At 38.2% G+C, this 16,696-nt stretch overlaps 1 protein-coding gene across 7 annotated transcripts; it reads left to right on the forward strand.

The window, feature by feature from the left end:
* The first annotated feature begins 7,688 nt into the window (after window positions 1–7,688).
* LOC105047534 (uncharacterized) lies at window positions 7,689–16,266 on the forward strand. 7 transcript variants are annotated; one of them, XR_003801181.2, is made up of 3 exons: window positions 7,689–7,948; window positions 8,483–8,673; window positions 10,588–13,526. XR_003801181.2 is itself a non-coding variant. In XM_073258982.1 (3 exons), exon 3 carries the CDS (start codon window positions 13,907–13,909, stop codon window positions 15,914–15,916), a length of 2,010 nt encoding a protein of 669 aa, XP_073115083.1. In that variant the 5' UTR covers window positions 7,689–7,948; window positions 8,483–8,673; window positions 13,533–13,906; the 3' UTR covers window positions 15,917–16,266. The 7 variants fall into 7 exon arrangements, 6 of the variants coding, with proteins under 6 accessions (XP_073115083.1, XP_010924791.1, XP_010924792.1 ...); XM_073258982.1 differs by lacking the exon at window positions 10,588–13,526 and adding an exon at window positions 13,533–16,266; XM_010926489.4 differs by lacking the exon at window positions 10,588–13,526 and adding an exon at window positions 13,623–16,266.
* Window positions 16,267–16,696: the final 430 nt, after the last annotated feature.

Consider the following 16,696-nt stretch of genomic DNA (forward strand, 5'->3'; position numbering starts at 1 on the left):
CACCTGCAAGAGAAGTCCACACTAACCGGAGATGCTTCCGGCGGGGACCCTCCAATGGTCAAGTCAAAGAGGAGACTAGGCAACAGTAGAAAAGAATCAAGGACTCAGCGGGAGAGAGCTATGAAGAGAGAGAGAGAGAGAGAAAGAGAGTCCAGGAGCTTGGCCAAACCTCCCCTTCAACACTGTTGCCTTCCCCGTTTTATAGTAGAACGCGGCATGGTCCTGCCATTAATGACGCAGACAATCGGAGAGTTGTAAAATCACCGAAGGCTGTCAGTCACCGCAGACTGACAAGTCACCGTGGGCTGTCAAATCACTGGGGTTGACCTATGTCCTTGGCAGGACGATGCCCCCAGGACGGCCACGCCGCATGTCCTTGTCAGGACAGCAGCCCATAGTAGTCGTACGGCATTTGAGAGAGCTGACCGACCATACGTCAGTATTCTACTGTGGGATGTCGGGTGAAGACCCGGGGACACCGTCGGTCGGTATGGTGCATTGCGGGAGTCGGACATCGGCTACCACCCTCGTCCGATGGTGAGTCGGTAATCTGGACTCCGCCGCTCGGCTAGTCGGAAACAGAATGGGTCTGCCCGACCGAAACTCCTTTAGTCAGATAATGTCAGCAGCTACTGTCGGTAGTCGTCAGTCGGTGCGGTCGGTAGAGTCGGGTGTCGGTCGGACAGGCCCGAGGATAAGTCAGCGTAAAAGGGGTCGGTCGATATATCCCAACAGGACTTTTTATTTTTATTGTTTAAGGTCTGAGCCAATATTGGAGTGTAGTCCAAAATGATTCCTTTGCCATCCAATGTTGACTCAAGGGTGCTCAGAGTCGGAATCATCGCCGACCAAGTATAGAAGTCATCGAATCATCACCATGGAGGCATGCAACAATTTTATCCAATCTCTCTAATCTGGAGTATAAACAAGCAAGATCTCCAGTGGCCCACCAACTCAGCATTTGGGTGAGAATCGACAACCAAAATGATCCACTATGTAGGGTGCCATCTAATTCGTTGCTCTATTCGTCATATTCCAAACATATGAAGCATGAAAGAAGATACATGTTTCAAATATAATCTATGGACTTGTTTGGTTCATGGAAATTGGAAGGAGAAAGTGTGATTCCTAGGAAGTAGAAAAATCTCTCTTATTTGGTTGGAGTTTTCAAAGGAGAGAGATTGAAAAAATTATCTTCCCATGGGAATACAATTTTCATATTTTATGGAAAGAAAAATCCACAATGGAGTAGACCTATCAATGGGTCGAACTCGGGTCGGAACCTGAATATCCAGATCTGGATCCGATCTTAGTTACTGATACCAGATCTGGATCCGAATATCCGACGGATCTGGTCTTGAAGTACCAAACTCGGATCCTAATGGATTTTGGATATTCGGATCCGGTTTCGAAACCCGAAACTCCTCGTCACAGGGGGTCCGGATGGCGGCGGAGACAATGCGAGGCAGAGGGAGGGCGCACGGAGCGACGGAGCCATGGAAGGCAGTAGCAGAGGGGGAGAAGCGGCCCGGATGGCGGCGGAGACGATGCGAGGCAAAGGGAGGGGGCGCAGATCTCGTAGGGGAGAGGCAGTTCGGATCTCCTCCATCCACAGCCTTGGTGCCAGGACCCAACCGCTAGCGAGCATGGGTGTTTACGACGAATGGGGTCTTGGCCTCGCGACGGAAATCGAGCATGAGGGCAAACATGGCACGATCGTAGCCCTAACGGAAGCAGCCAGAGGATGGGGGCTCGAAGAAGGAGAGAATGTCGAGAGTGGGAGGTGGAGATGTGGATCTCGAAGAAACCGGCCTTGGCCTTGGCCAAGGCAGCGGAGAGGAAGCGCATGGCGGCGACGAGATGGGTGATGAGGTTGCGGTCGGCGATGGCCATGACCTTGATGTCGATGGTGAGGAGGGATGAGTTTGGACGGACCAGAAGCGAGGAGCTGGAGGAGGGAGTCGAGGGCCGATGTTGGTGTCGGGGTCTAACCGCCGGCGAGCGGATCTCGCAGCGGAGAGGGAGAGGCACCATCGAGGTCCTCGAGGAGACTGAGAGATAGAGAGACGGTGTTGGATGGAATATTAAATATTTTTAATATATATTATATTATATTATCGAGTCCCGGGTCTATCGGATTTGGGTATTAAATATCCAGACTCTATCTGTTTACATTATAGTTTATCGGATACAGATCCGGATCTGGATAAATGGATCCAATGCTAGTACCAGATCCAGACCTATCAAATAAATACCCGTGGGTCTCGGGTCTAGACCCAGCCCGTTGACAGCTCTACAATGGAGGTAAATTTTAGAATTTCTGTAGAATGAAAATTGGAGGCCTTTTTTTTGAAAATATCCTTTTAATACTATATTTTTATATTATATTAATATAAATATTAATATAACATAATATTAATATTTATGATATAATATTAATAATATATTATATTATTTTTATATTTACATTATGTGATATTTTTATTATTTTTGATATAATAAATTATTATGATCTAATATTATATTATATTAATATTATATTTATATTTATACAAATATTATATTTATATTTATATAAAATTTGAAAGAAAAAAGATGTGGACTTATATCTTTTAAGGATATAATAGATATTCTATACAGTTTTCATAGAAAAGTGAATGCTGAATCAAACATAAGCTATTCTTTAATAATTTTTTTAATGATCAACTAAATATATAAAAATTATTTTCTATCATATTCTTATAAATTAATTTATAAAAATAATATTTTAAAAAAAAAAAAATTTCTATGAACCAAATGAGTCTTATATATCTATTGGTAAGAGATAAGTATCCAATGATTGATTCTATCTCGATACCCAACTAATAATGTTCACAAAATCTTCGAGAAGAATGTGACCAGCACTCGTCCCATCTTTACGTATATAGGTTGGTAGAGTCGGTGGCTTTCTAGAAATTTTTTACTTTAGGGAAAGAAGAAAAAAGTAAGTTTGGCATAAAGTAAATAAAAAATATCAAGGGTCATATTTTTTTTTATTTTAAAATTAAAATCAGATCAGATATGAATCAAATACCCATATATTCATATCCATATTTATTTTATTTGATGATTATAAATATAAATATAGATATTATTTGAATATAAAAATTTATATCTATATTTATTTTAAACAGATACGGATACAAATCAGATACTAAAATATAAATATATATATATATATATAAAAGTCGAATAATTAAATTTATAATTAGAGAATCAATACTAAATATATAGTAAATCGGATTAATAATATATTAGTATGATTACATATTATTTTAAAAAATTTATAAATTTTATATTAAATTAAATAAAATTAAAAATAAAATTAAAAATTTAAATATTAATCGGATGATTATCTATTTATATCTATATTTATTTATTAATAAATATAAATATAAATTATATATTTAAATTTTTATTTACTTCCGAATAGTTTCGGACAAGGAAATGGAATATGATCCAGTCCTATCCTATCTCTAGTTTATTGGTGGGCCATCGCCACGGTGTTAATCATATGCCTTCGTGCACCCGTGAACAAACCCAGAGTCCCATCACTTATTATGCCCGATCTAGTATTTCCCACGGATGTTGAGGCGCCCATAGGTTTTAGTTTTATTTCTCCACGTACCGGATGTACGATGAAGTATACATTGACATTGACATAGTATAAAAAATAAATTAAAAAGGGAGAAGATCCAAGGATATGCCGGTTTAGCATCCGAGTATGCCGTGGTTTGAGGTGCCGTGATATTGTTATAAAAATATAAAACTATTTTTTTTTCTATTTCTTATGCTCGGAGAATAACGGATAACCACCCCAAGTCTTGGTGAGTGGATGCGGAGAATGTTTCACTGGTGAATCGGTGGCTAGGTCGTAGATGTCCAAGCATTATAATATATTGTGCATTTTAATACTTATTATCTTATACTAATGATCCAACTAATTTTTATGCTTTTTTATAGGTTATGTTAGTTGTTATGTTGTTTATTTCTAATATGGCAGCACTGAGTTTCCATGAAGCGATACACAAAGGAGGAGGAAGCATAAAATATGGTAGTTGTCAAATTTTATCTAATTCAGATGAAGAAAAGAAAAAATTTTATCAAAAAAAATTTAAAAAAAATGGAGAGATGCTATTCCATTAGCAAAAAGAGGTAGGGAATGCCGATACATGATTTCAAGATCTTATTCCTCAATCATAATTTTGAGGCTAAAAGAATCATCATGTGATATCATATAGATCATAATCACAATTATTAAGCTTTATTCAACTTAAATTTTTACCTTTTTCAAACAATTTTATGAAAAATTTGTGATGTTAGTATCCATTCTTACTAGTGAAAATAAAGTTGTCCAATATAATTATGGATTTTTTTTTTTATAAAATTACACTTGCAGAAATTTAAGATTAAGTGAATACTCTCATAAATTTATTATTCATATGTATAACCTTATGAATTATTCTTTTTGTATGTATATATTTATAAGAATAAAAAATTATATATATCTTATATAGTAAATTTTGTGATGATACATATGTAAATCTGGATATTTATAAGAGTGTATATATAAAAAATCCTTAATTATGATTGGGTCTATTTAAGCCTGACGCCAAACAAATCATTTTAGGATTGTTTAGGCCAAACATCATTATAACATGGTTCCAAGAGAAGCACCATGCACATGCTTAAGATATTCCACTATTAGAACTCTCTTGACATAGGAATGGTATCTATCATCGCTTTTTTTTTTTTGATAAGAATCATCGCTTTTCAACTTTCCAGTGGAATGGCACGGTTAGTTGCACTTTTTACCAGTCTAATCTTTTTTCATAGTACTTAATTAGTTTCATGTTACCTGATTCCTAATCATTGAGTATTTTAAATTATTAGTCTGTTGGTTATGCTCAATAAATGTAATCATGAGGGCAATTGTCACAGTGTTTTCTCGAAGCTTTGCCGATGTTTAATAAATGCCATCTATGGCTACTGAGTTTGACATTCACTTTTAATGATGCACCTTTTAATATCACAGATTGGAAATTTCCATAAAAAGATAGGATGACACCACTTATCTCAAGATTGTGCCTTTGTGTTTTTTTTTTACTTTCTATTAAATGGACAATGAGCTTCTCAAGCATTTGCGCCTATGGAGGACCACTAAAAATAATTATTAGTACAGCATACTAGTCAATGCTAAGGCTAAGCTGGCAAGTGTCCTCCATCCATGTGACATGACTTTTGAGTTCCTGCAATTTAGTCTTGAAACCATCCTTCCAGGGTGAGTTCTGTCGGGATATGATCAAGGAATCATCCCGAGGTATTAGGATGGTGCACACCACCTATCAAATCTGTTTATTTAAAAATAATTTTATTTTTAAAATTAAAATTATGCCTATGCAGTAGGGGATGGGGAGAACCCATTACTTAGCCAAAGAGTACTATCATTTTAATATTGTTATCAAATCTCTTGATACCATAAATTTTTAAAACTTTTTTGCTATATCTATAGCATCATGAAGGATTTTTTTCATTTTCTAAGAGCCTCAACTTTCATAATTTATCAAGATCAACTTTGATAGCAGTATCAAAAATGACAAAAATAGTGCGGATTATATCATCTGGGATCCGAACGCCAGACTGTTGACTGCTAGAAGATCTCATCTCTTCGATCCATTTGTTCTTAAAGCAGAGCTCCACGTCTCTTGGACGGACATTATCTGCATGAGACATGAGCTACGATCTAAGATGATCTTCATTGAGGACGACTTGACTATAGTCATCGGCTGGATTTTGGATCAGGTGAAGCATCTCGAGATTTATCCACTGTTTCACGATATCTGAAAGTTTCTTCATCATACTACTGCATCGTTTGTCCGGCATGTATTTTGAGAGGCAAACAGCACCATAAATTGGACTGCTTCTTTTGTTACCGAGCATATCGAAGATTGGACTTGTGAAAGTGATGATTATCTTCAAATTTTGTGAGATATTTTGTATTCTGATTTTTCAGGCTGCACTCATATTAGAATGATGTAATTACCTATTTGTACCGAAAGAAAAAAAATAATAAGTTTTTTACCATATAAAATTTTTGCACTTAAGGCCCTATGAACTTCAAAAATAGATAAACTTTTTATTTTTCTTCAACAGTTACAAGCACTAATAAATCCTGCCATTCTGTGGAAACTCTTTACCGTCAGAATTCTATAAACGGAGAAAAGGTATTAGATGACAGTACCTCACCAACAGCCACATATAATTAACTAACTAGACCATTAAATGCCACTTTGCTCTTGTTCTTTTCCTCTTTACCTTTTTTATTCTTCAGCCTCTAAATCAACTTCGTGCATGGTTATCGGATGAGTTGTGCTTCTTCTTATCATCCGCACAATCACTTCATGCTCCTCCGGTCCTTGATTGGAGATCTCCACCCTGTGGACATATGGTCATAGTACGTATACCTCTATTGTCCTACGCTATCTTCTTCTATGGGTTTCTGTTATGCTGTGGCATTGGGCTGGAAATTATTTCACCTATTTATATTTCACAATGCTTGTTCTTTCATCATGTTCATGCTATTTTACTAACCTGATATTCATGGTGCAATAATTTGTATCAGCTGCCAAAGTTTCTATTACTGTAGTACAAATCTTCAATCCAAAGCTCTACGTTCACTCTAACTTCATATAATGCTACCAGGCTTTTGATTCTTCTTGCTATACTATATTTCAACCATGTTACATTCTGGTTTCCACTTATCTCATTGCTTTCACGGTTTTGTCTCACCTCACATATTTCAAGCAGCTACACTTTGCTGCTTATGACTCTTGATATGATTATCGGCTGTTGTTATGTTCTCAGGCCCAGATCTATTAATCAAATTTCTACCATATTTGGTTTCACATACTGTACATCAAGTTGATGCTGTTTTTGTCTATAAGTCACAGGCTCTTGCAACTATACATAGAGCTGGTGCTATTTTTTTCCGTACAGCACAATCTCATATACGTATAACCTTGAAACATCATACTTTATTTTATGAATAAATGTTCACGTGCTCATTTCCACAAAAAAAAAGAAAAAAACAAACCTCAATATATTTTTCTCTTGGTAATCAGGAACTATCCCAAATTTTTATTTTATTATCCAGCAAACCTGAGAAAGAAACAAAAGGAAACGGAAACAATAAAAGGAAAAGAAAGGCGGGAAAAAAAAAAAAAGAAACGGCGGGCCCCACAGGCGGCGCACCATGGACGGTGACGAGCTGCTGCCGGCGTGGAAGTATGGAACCTGACGTTAGGGGTGACGTGTCGTGGCGTCGCGCTCCTCTCACCCGATCGCATCGCCACGGCCGGGGCCCATCGACGCGCCGTAAGATGGAACGCTACATGCCCCAACTATAGTACCAAACATGGTCGCTGATATCGCGGCTGATAGCTTTTGGTTCTAATCAGATCAAATGCCCCGTAAAAAGAACAGCCTGATTAGGTCACGTGGACAAGAACTCTGTCGGGTATGAAGTTGGGTTTCGTAGCATGGCACGGGGGGCCAAGCCGCGGGCAACAGCGGACCGCTTGGCCTAACCTGCGCCACTCCTCCTAACGTGCGCGTCTCCCCTCGAACTCGATCTTTTTATGTTGTTTCGTGGACCCTTCCGCCCCCTAGCTCCCGCTTGCGCTACCCTCTTCTTCTTGCTATTTTCCCTCCCTCTCTCGGTTTTTTCTGTCCTTGTTCCCCTTTTTTGGTCGTCGTCGTCCTCCTCCGGACTCGCCTCCTTCCCTCTTCGCTCACTGCTGCACTCTCGTTCCCTCCACCGCCTTAAAGCCCTAGCTGTTTCATCGCTCCCTCGGGATCTCGGCTTGCTGGAGTTCCTGAACTCGTTGCGCGTCGGCGCCTGCGATTCGAGGTGCGCGTTTTGTTGGCCTGTGGAATTATTGCTTTTATTCTTTAATGTGTTTTTCCTCGAAGATTTTTACGCGGTTCTGCTGCTCCTGCGAAGAAATCTGTGTTCCATGATGTGCTTCTCTTTTCAAGGAATTATTGGTTTTCGGGGAAAAAATCTGATGTTTTCTTTTTTTGCCCATTTTTCTTGAATTTTTTTTTTTCAGTGGAATTCTCTGTAGCCTCTGGGTTTTTGATTCCAAAAGTTATTTAATTTTGTTTTTTTGTTTTTAATCCCTTATTCTTGATGGGTAATACCCAATTCCTTTCAAGATTTCGCTACTGTTCATCTTTGGTTTAGTTTTTGTTTTTTCCCCCAAAAGTGGAAGAATTTTGGTCAAGAATTAATCTGGTTTTTGTACTGATGTCTTTTGATTCATACCTTTCTTAATTTTCAATTTCTGAGTTCGCTCTTTGATGAGAGTGGTCGTCTTTACTTTGAATTTAGGAGGTGGCCTGTATGGTCGTTAATCTTATTGTTAAGCTTATTGTGATTCAGAGGGGGAAGGTAGTAACACACATGGATTCCGTGAACCTGGATGGTTTTCTGGTATATGGGTGATATTTCTGAAGTTTTCTCAGGCACTATAAATCTCCTGCCTGTGACTCTTTATTCTTTCAACACAGCCCTTCCACAGCAACAGAGCATCCTGAGGTCTGGGTGGCTTCCTCCATTTGATTCACACCTTGGTGCGTTCTGTTTCACTAGTCTGTTAACATGCTTTTCTTTACACTAGTCTGTTAACGTGCTCTTCTTTTTCGTACTAGATCTATCTGATACGCTTAATGAGATTTGATTTTGTTTCAAAATTCTTTCAATCGTCCTGTAGTGATCTCTACTTTGTTTGTGTCTCTTTCTTGTTTCTTCTTATTCGTCTTCATTTTTTTAAGGCATGGATTTTAGATTGGGCTTGTTGTCTTTTTTGCATTATTTTTTTTTATTTTCGACTTCGCGTAATGTTTTGTATGGGTTTTGGGTTTATGTATTTGAATGACTAGCTGGTTTCTGTTCCATCTTTTTGTTAGTGGGATACTTTGTCTTTTTTTATGTTAATCATTTTGAAGTTTGAATCAATTGACACGAGTCTCATTTCTTTTTATTCCTCTTAGAACACCGTAGTGTGTATGGTTTTGACTGCTTTATCACAACTGTGGTTTGAGTGCTTCATTATCATCCATCTTTCTGTTGCTTGAGTATCATGGACCTGCTTTTTTTTATCTGTGTTCTCTCTTGGTACTTTTGGTAATTTGTGCATGTAGATGTTTTATCCTATTGAGTATGTATACTGGTATATCAAAACTTTCTATCAACTTTTTAAAAGACACTACAAATTGTACCTAGAAAAATAATGGACTTATGACCTCTTTTGTCGAAAAACAAAAACAAAAGAAAAGTAAACCACTCATACAAAGGTAGCATACTGATGAAAATGCAATGTGGGTTCTACTTTGATGTCAGTAGGAAGTATGAATAGTTGAAGCCTTAAAGTGTGAAATGGTAAGGAGAAGTGGCACCACAGTGAATCCTTAAAACTTTCAGTGGTCATGTGATTCTTTTCAGTCTTTTAGATTGATCTTGTTGTCTTGTCAAGTGGACAGACACTCCATTAAATTTTCTAGATCTTATTGCAGTTTCAAATTGTATTGTACTTCACAGCTCTTTCCTGATTTTATTAAACTAAGATTATATATTTTTTGTCTTGGATCTATAGTCGGTTCCATATAATGCTAATTGTTCTACTTGCTAGATTATGCCTTTTGGATCATGTCGCAGTTCTCTCCCACACATTTTTTATCAAAAAATGGTTTTTTGTCTTTTTTCATTTGTTTCTTTCGTTGCAACATAGTTGGTGCCATCTGTCTTATGTGATTTAAATTTTCAATATGATTTAGAAAGCTAAGTGCATATAATATAAGTTAGAAACAACAGAAGCTGAAAGCATAGTTTTAACTCTTGGTCGAAGCTCCAGCTTTTGGCTGGATTTGATGAAACAAGTGTTTGTTTTGGAAGGTTGCTTCTTGTGCCTTCATGCATGCTTTTGCATTTTCTTTCCATGTTCCTTTTGTATGATAATTGCAGACTCCAAAATGTCAAATAGCAAATGGGTGTTGTAAGAGCATCAACTTTTATCTAAGAATGTGATAACTCCTCCATTTCATCCTAATAATCGATAAATATCCTCTAATGTGATGATTCTCAAGGATAATTGACATTATTTTTATGCCATCAAAATCCGAAAATGGATGAGTAATGTTTTTTTAAAATCTTGTGATAAAACATGTTATATTTCCGCCAAGCAGAAAGGAAGTCTTAATGCTGGAGGAGTCTTCTTTGAACTTCAGGACAATACTTCTGAAGAGTTAAACTTGATGTCTAACAGAGTAGTGCAATTTGATATGGTTAAACCTGCGATGTTTCAATTACTGTTTAAATGGTGTATCTGGTTGTTTGTCTTTTCTAGAAGTGCTATTTTACATACTTATGTTAATTTTGAATTTTTGGAGATTAAAGTTCTAAGCTTAATTAGGGAGCAGATTATTTCCAGGTTGGTGCATTATACTTGTTGGTGTTTGTAAAACTTTTATAATCTATTCATTTTACAGGTCCTCTAGAAAACTCTGCCATCCAGATTTTACAAGTCCTGAGGATCCTGAGTTGTTAGAGGTCTATATAAACTTTCAAGAAAAGTTGCAGTCGCAGACTTTGGATCTTTAATGGAATTTCAGATTTTGGTGGATTTTGCATTTCCAACTCTTCTTGTTTTTCCTTGTCCTTCGCCCTCTCTTCTTTGATTTCTTTTCTATAGTCTTGGTACACCATATCTTAGCCTTATATTGAATTTTGCAAAGAATTACTAAGTAGTTTAGTTCCTGTTTTAGTTTTACCCCTATGCTCTCAGAGCATCATCAAATTATTTCCTAGTGGTATTTACTGCTTGATCTGCCTTTGTTATTTTCCACGTTCTCAGTTTGATTAAGATATTCACTTATGTCGCCCACAATGTCTATTATATTCATACCTTTTATTAGCCATTCTAGTTTATAGGCATAATTAATGGTCAGTGATAGTGCTTGTAGTCTGATGATGGTCTTAGAATTAGTGGAGCATAGTGTAGTGCAAAGTGTAAAGTACTGGTACAACTACCCATGCCGGTAGCTTACTATTATGGCATGGTATGGACTTTCGACACATGATGTGCCTGCTGGTGCCAGCATAACATGACCGAGATGTCATATTTTGTGTCCGTACTGTATGGTGTTGAGGGCATAACAGTATCAATACTTGCCCGTACAACATAGTATGATTGGTATGGGCCGGTATGTATTGGCACTTCAATCCATGGTGTAATGTCTGTATGATGAAGTTATGCGAATTTTCTGAAGATTTATGTCTTTAAGTTATAGCCATCACACTGTTTAAGATATTCCATACTATCATAATTTTTGTTTCATTTGTCAAGCTTTTGAAATATACAGAATATTGTTCTACTTTTGTGAAGCTAGAAATATTCATGCTGTTTGATGAAATTAAAGGGGGGGAGGGTCTCAATAGCTCTTATTAGTGATCCCATTTAATTTGGTTTTTAGCTGCCTTTTTTTTTAAATGTTTGCGAATGGTGTACAATGCAAATAATCCTTGTGATATATTAGTACTTTGTTGTTTGTTTTTCTGTATATCAAGTGTCAACTTATTTGTCTTCTTCTATTGAAACTTGAAGTGATGCTACTTTAGACATTTTGGTTAAATCTAGTTTGATTTTGTGGTAACTGATAATTCTGAGTTTTGCATTATGAAATTTTAGGATGTGTTCTCGTTTCTGATAGGAACTGCTGGCTCTTAATCTATTTTGCCTAGAAAGGGGAGTTTATAACTATCCATTTCCCCACATAGAGGCCTGTTTGTGAGTTCATGTTAGTTTATTTGGTAATCTTAGTTGTTTTGTATTGCCCAACATACCACATATTCAGGTAACCTGTGCCAATCATTGGTTAGCATGGTAAATACTTGTACGATACTGTTTTTAGATGTGGCACTGGGATGCATGACAAGCAACCATATTGCATAGGCATGGTTTGCGCTGCAGGCTTACATTTTCCTTAGGTTTAATTTTAATTTAGACAATTTATAACCTCTTTTTTAGTGGGCTAAGAGTTGTTTTCTAGAAAAAGAATTAACATTAGACAAAAGTAATCTACAAGATCTCAGCTCTGTTAATTATGGCATCCATGCAAATTAATTGTTTTCCAACATGTGCATCACATAACTTAATATTTGATGCAAGATGACCATTTTTATTCATGAGCAACAACACAAAACCCAAATGCCAACTAGTAAATTGTACTGGTAGTAATACAATGAATGTACTGCAAAATAAAGCAAGTTTACCACTAAGTTTCTGAGACTGATAATACCATATCTGGACTACTAACATACTGATGTACCAAATGAACAATTTTAATTCATATGAAACTTTGAGCAATATCCATAAATCATTTAACAGATAATGATACATCATAAGATTATAATATTTCCATAAGAACATACCAGATGTACAGCTACTCAATCTACTTCTTTTTCTTCGCGACATTCATATTCTGTTATTGTTTCCATTTTTGTTTTTCATCACATTAACAACATATGCAAATTAATGAATCCATATATCTGCTTGGATTTTGATGTATAAGCTTATGGCAACCATGATCTAGTTTTATACATATATAACGTAAAAAAGATTCATATACACACTAATCACACAGATGAAATTTTTGTGAAATAAATGAGACTAATAATAAAGTGATGTTTTTACATCATGAACGTGTCTGATTCCTAGATTGGGCCTTCAAAACCTCAAAAGAAGAGTCTTTACATATCAAAAGAGGCCAAAATAAGCGGAAGTGGTTAAGCAAAAAGAGGCTTTTTATGGCCCTTACTGCTTCACATCAGTCTGATACATATTGCATCACAGAATTTTTACCATTTGCATTGTTCCATTCTAATTGACAGGCTACATGTTGTACGGTAAATACCAATACATACTGAGACGATATTCCTAGATACCAGTCACATCATGGTGAAGCTATGTGCTGATGACAGAAATTTTGATTTATGTTGGAAGATCCCTCTTAAAGAAATTCAGTTGTTGGCATGAATCTTAAAAGTGGCTTTACTTTCTCATAATCGAGAATGTTCTTTTCCTTTTACTTCAGTTTAATTAGTGGTACTGCTGCTATCATTATCATTATTATTGTTGTCAAAGCACTCCAGGATTTAGTTGCACTTTGAAATGGCAGGTATCAGCAATGCCATAACTTGAGCCTGCTGAGTGCTGACCAGTACTATTATTATCATTGTTGTTGCTCTAGACCCCTGAATTTAGTTATACTTTAAAATGTTAGTTATGTTTTAGAGTAATTATAAATTTTTCAGGATTCCTGTATATTAAATTAATAAGCAAGTGTAGGTTGAGATAAGACTTGAAAGGTTTGATGGTGGACAAGAATGCTTTTCTTCTCTCCGTGATATATTTTTCTTTTTGGGTTGCATTCAGAGTTATTACTGAGCTAATGTGTGCCCAAGGATTGATTGGCCTTGATTTCTTTCATGCTGCTAATTTGTCCTCCACTTGTTTGTTCTGCAGCAGGAATTCTTGGCTGCTTTGCTCTTTTTGATCATGACATCATTGGCTGTGAATCATCAGATATTGTAGCCTAACTGCAACAGCAAGTGTTAACCACATTGTGTTTCGTTTCCTGAAATGGATCGTTGTGATACATCAGGATTTGTTAGTGGAGGTGGCAAGCATTCCTTCAGATGTTTCTAACTTAGTTAAATATTGTTAGCCATCTGTCCTGGAAGTCAGTCTAACTGGTTTTTTTCAATTAATATCTGGTTGACATAAGAGGTCTTCTACGTGACATAGTAATGAATACCAGCATTCCTAACTCAGGATTTGCTGTCAACCTCCTCTCTTTACATGCTATTGGCTCTTGGAGTGACGTTCAATCAGGAGCTGAATATTGCACAGATGTTACATTGCGAATTGATTCCCCTGGTATCGCCAATCTGTATAGTTCCAACGCTAAAGAGACACAGAGGAAGTGGGGTGATATCAATGGATTGGAGGGTCCTGAGCACCCTTTACTTGGACTGGGTTTAGGGCGGTCACTGAGTTCCTCCGACATTAGCAAGGGTAGCTCAACAACTGCTTGCACCATGTCTTCAGTGAAGGAAACTGATGAGGAATCATCAGCAGATATGGATTTGAATTTGCAGCTTCATCTTGGCAATGAGAATATGCCCAACCCTAAGAAATCCTCTGTTGCTACTCCCAAGGCATCGGGAACAAGGGCGGTGTATGATCTCCAGCTTAATCTATCAACTGGCCCATCTGAATCTGTTATTGCTGGTATCACCCCCGTCTCAGGGCAACTTCAGAACAGGTTGGACACATCAATAGTGATCAATCAAGTGCCAACAGTTGATGAAGGATCAGCATCATCTTGCTGGATATTTGGAAGTTATATGACACCATCTTTATATACTTCAGAGACAGCTAGCAGCTTTCCTTCCAAACAAAAGATTCATGCTCAAGCTGATCCGGTTGCAGTTGTCCCAGACCTTGCATCAACCATGATGCAAACAATGAAAATCCCAGTTGCCTGTTCTTCCGGGGTTTCTCATCCACAGCAATGCTACAGCACCACAAAAACTTGTCAGTACCAGGGATGTGGGAAAGGAGCAAGAGGTGCTTCTGGACTATGCATAGCCCATGGTGGGGGACGAAGATGCCAGAGACCTGGATGTTACAAGGGAGCTGAGGGCAGGACCATCTTTTGCAAGGCCCATGGAGGTGGTCGGCGATGCCAATACCTTGGCTGCACAAAGAGTGCTGAAGGCCGCACTGATTATTGCATTGCCCATGGTGGTGGTCGGCGCTGCAGCCATGAGAGCTGCACCCGAGCTGCTAGGGGAAAATCTGGTTTATGCATCAGACATGGAGGTGGCAAGAGGTGTCAGAGGGAGCATTGCACAAAAAGTGCTGAAGGTTTCTCTGGCCTCTGCATCTCCCATGGAGGTGGAAGGCGCTGTCAATTCCTAGGATGTTCAAAGGGCGCACAAGGGAGCACAATGCTCTGTAAGGCGCATGGCGGTGGAAAGAGGTGCACATTTTTGGGGTGCACTAAAGGTGCTGAAGGGAGCACTCCTTTCTGTAAGGGACATGGTGGAGGGAAGCGCTGCTTATTTCAGGGTGGAGGTGTGTGTCCAAAAAGTGTGCATGGTGGAACCCAGTTTTGTGTTGCCCATGGTGGCGGGAAGAGGTGTGCTGTTCCTGGATGCACAAAGAGTGCTAGAGGGCGAACGGATTTCTGTGTTCGGCATGGTGGGGGCAAGCGATGCAAGTTCGAAGGGTGTGGGAAGAGCGCCCAGGGGAGCACTGATTTTTGCAAGGCACATGGAGGAGGTAAGTGCTGCTCATGGGGCCATGTAGGGTCAAATTTTGGTGTTGGTGCCCTGCCTTGTGATAGGTTTGCTAGGGGCAAGATTGGTCTCTGCACTGCACATACTGCCCTTGTGCAAGATCATTGTGTTCATGGTGGGAGCACACTGGGATCTTCAGTTATGCAGTGCCCAACACTGGTTAAAACTGAGAAAATGAAGGATATCACTGTTGAAGAAGATGTATTGTCGAGGATAGGCGAGGATGGAGACAGTTTTGTAGGATGGAATGGTTCTGATATGAAAAATATTATGGCCCACCTGATCCCTTGCCGTTCCGGGTCAGCTTCACTTCCAGAAGGAAGGGTGCGTGGAGGGAGTCTAATGGCAATGCTGGCTAGCAGTGCAGGCCTCCGAAGCAACTGCACAAGCCAATCGGTTGGGGGCACTACAGAGCAGGGTGTGTCACATCCCAGGATGCATAGGTGGGTATAATGGCAAGAGCATGCTTTCCTATATTCTTTCTTGTATCAGGTTTTGATCTTAGTTCTGGCATAGTGTGGTCTGCCTGGTTAGTGTTTGTTGAAAGTGATTTTGCTGCCGGGGATGAAGTCACTATTTCACATTCATTAATTATACGTGCTTGAACTTGGATGTGATCGTAAGGCCCTCTTGTGCAAAAAAATAAAGTTGGGGGAGGCAAAGTTCTAGTGCAGGCTTGCTAGTTTTTCTTCCTTTTCTTTTTCCAGTTACTGTAAACATGGCTCGTGTGTATAGCTGTATAGCCTTGTCTGCTTTGTGTGGAGAACATCTGAATTTCAGTTATGGAGAAAATCTTAGTTTCACTGCTGTGTCATATATGGAGTAGAGCTAGATAGTAACGGTTCTTATTTATTTAAAGCGTTTTTATTCTAATTTTTATTTTTAGTTTGCGTGTGTAGATACATGTTTCAAATGTGAAAAGCTCTAAACTAGGCAAGTCTGGCTCCTTATCCAAATATGTTCAGTTTGTTGCACGATGATTACATCACTAGATCTTCAGGAGGATTTTTGAATCTGATGACCAGATGGCCTGTCATTTTCTCCGGCAAATATAGTCTTTAGTGAATTCCAAATCCTTTTAGCTATAGTTTGATAACTTAATTTTCATCCAAATATCTAGCGGCCACCGTTGTTTGGCATGAGGCCAGCAGCATTTCTTGCACTCAATATCACGAAAGCATACTATCATGTTATGCTGGAAGTAGCCCTTGTTTCTTGTTATGATTGGCATTC

This window comes from Elaeis guineensis, chromosome 6, assembly GCF_000442705.2.
Source record: "Elaeis guineensis isolate ETL-2024a chromosome 6, EG11, whole genome shotgun sequence".
NCBI lineage: Eukaryota > Viridiplantae > Streptophyta > Magnoliopsida > Arecales > Arecaceae > Elaeis > Elaeis guineensis.

Coding starts and splice junctions, on each gene's coding strand:
- LOC105047534 (XM_073258982.1), top strand. CDS start 13,907: ATGAATACCAGCATTCCTAACTCAGGATTTGCTGTCAACCTCCTCTCT.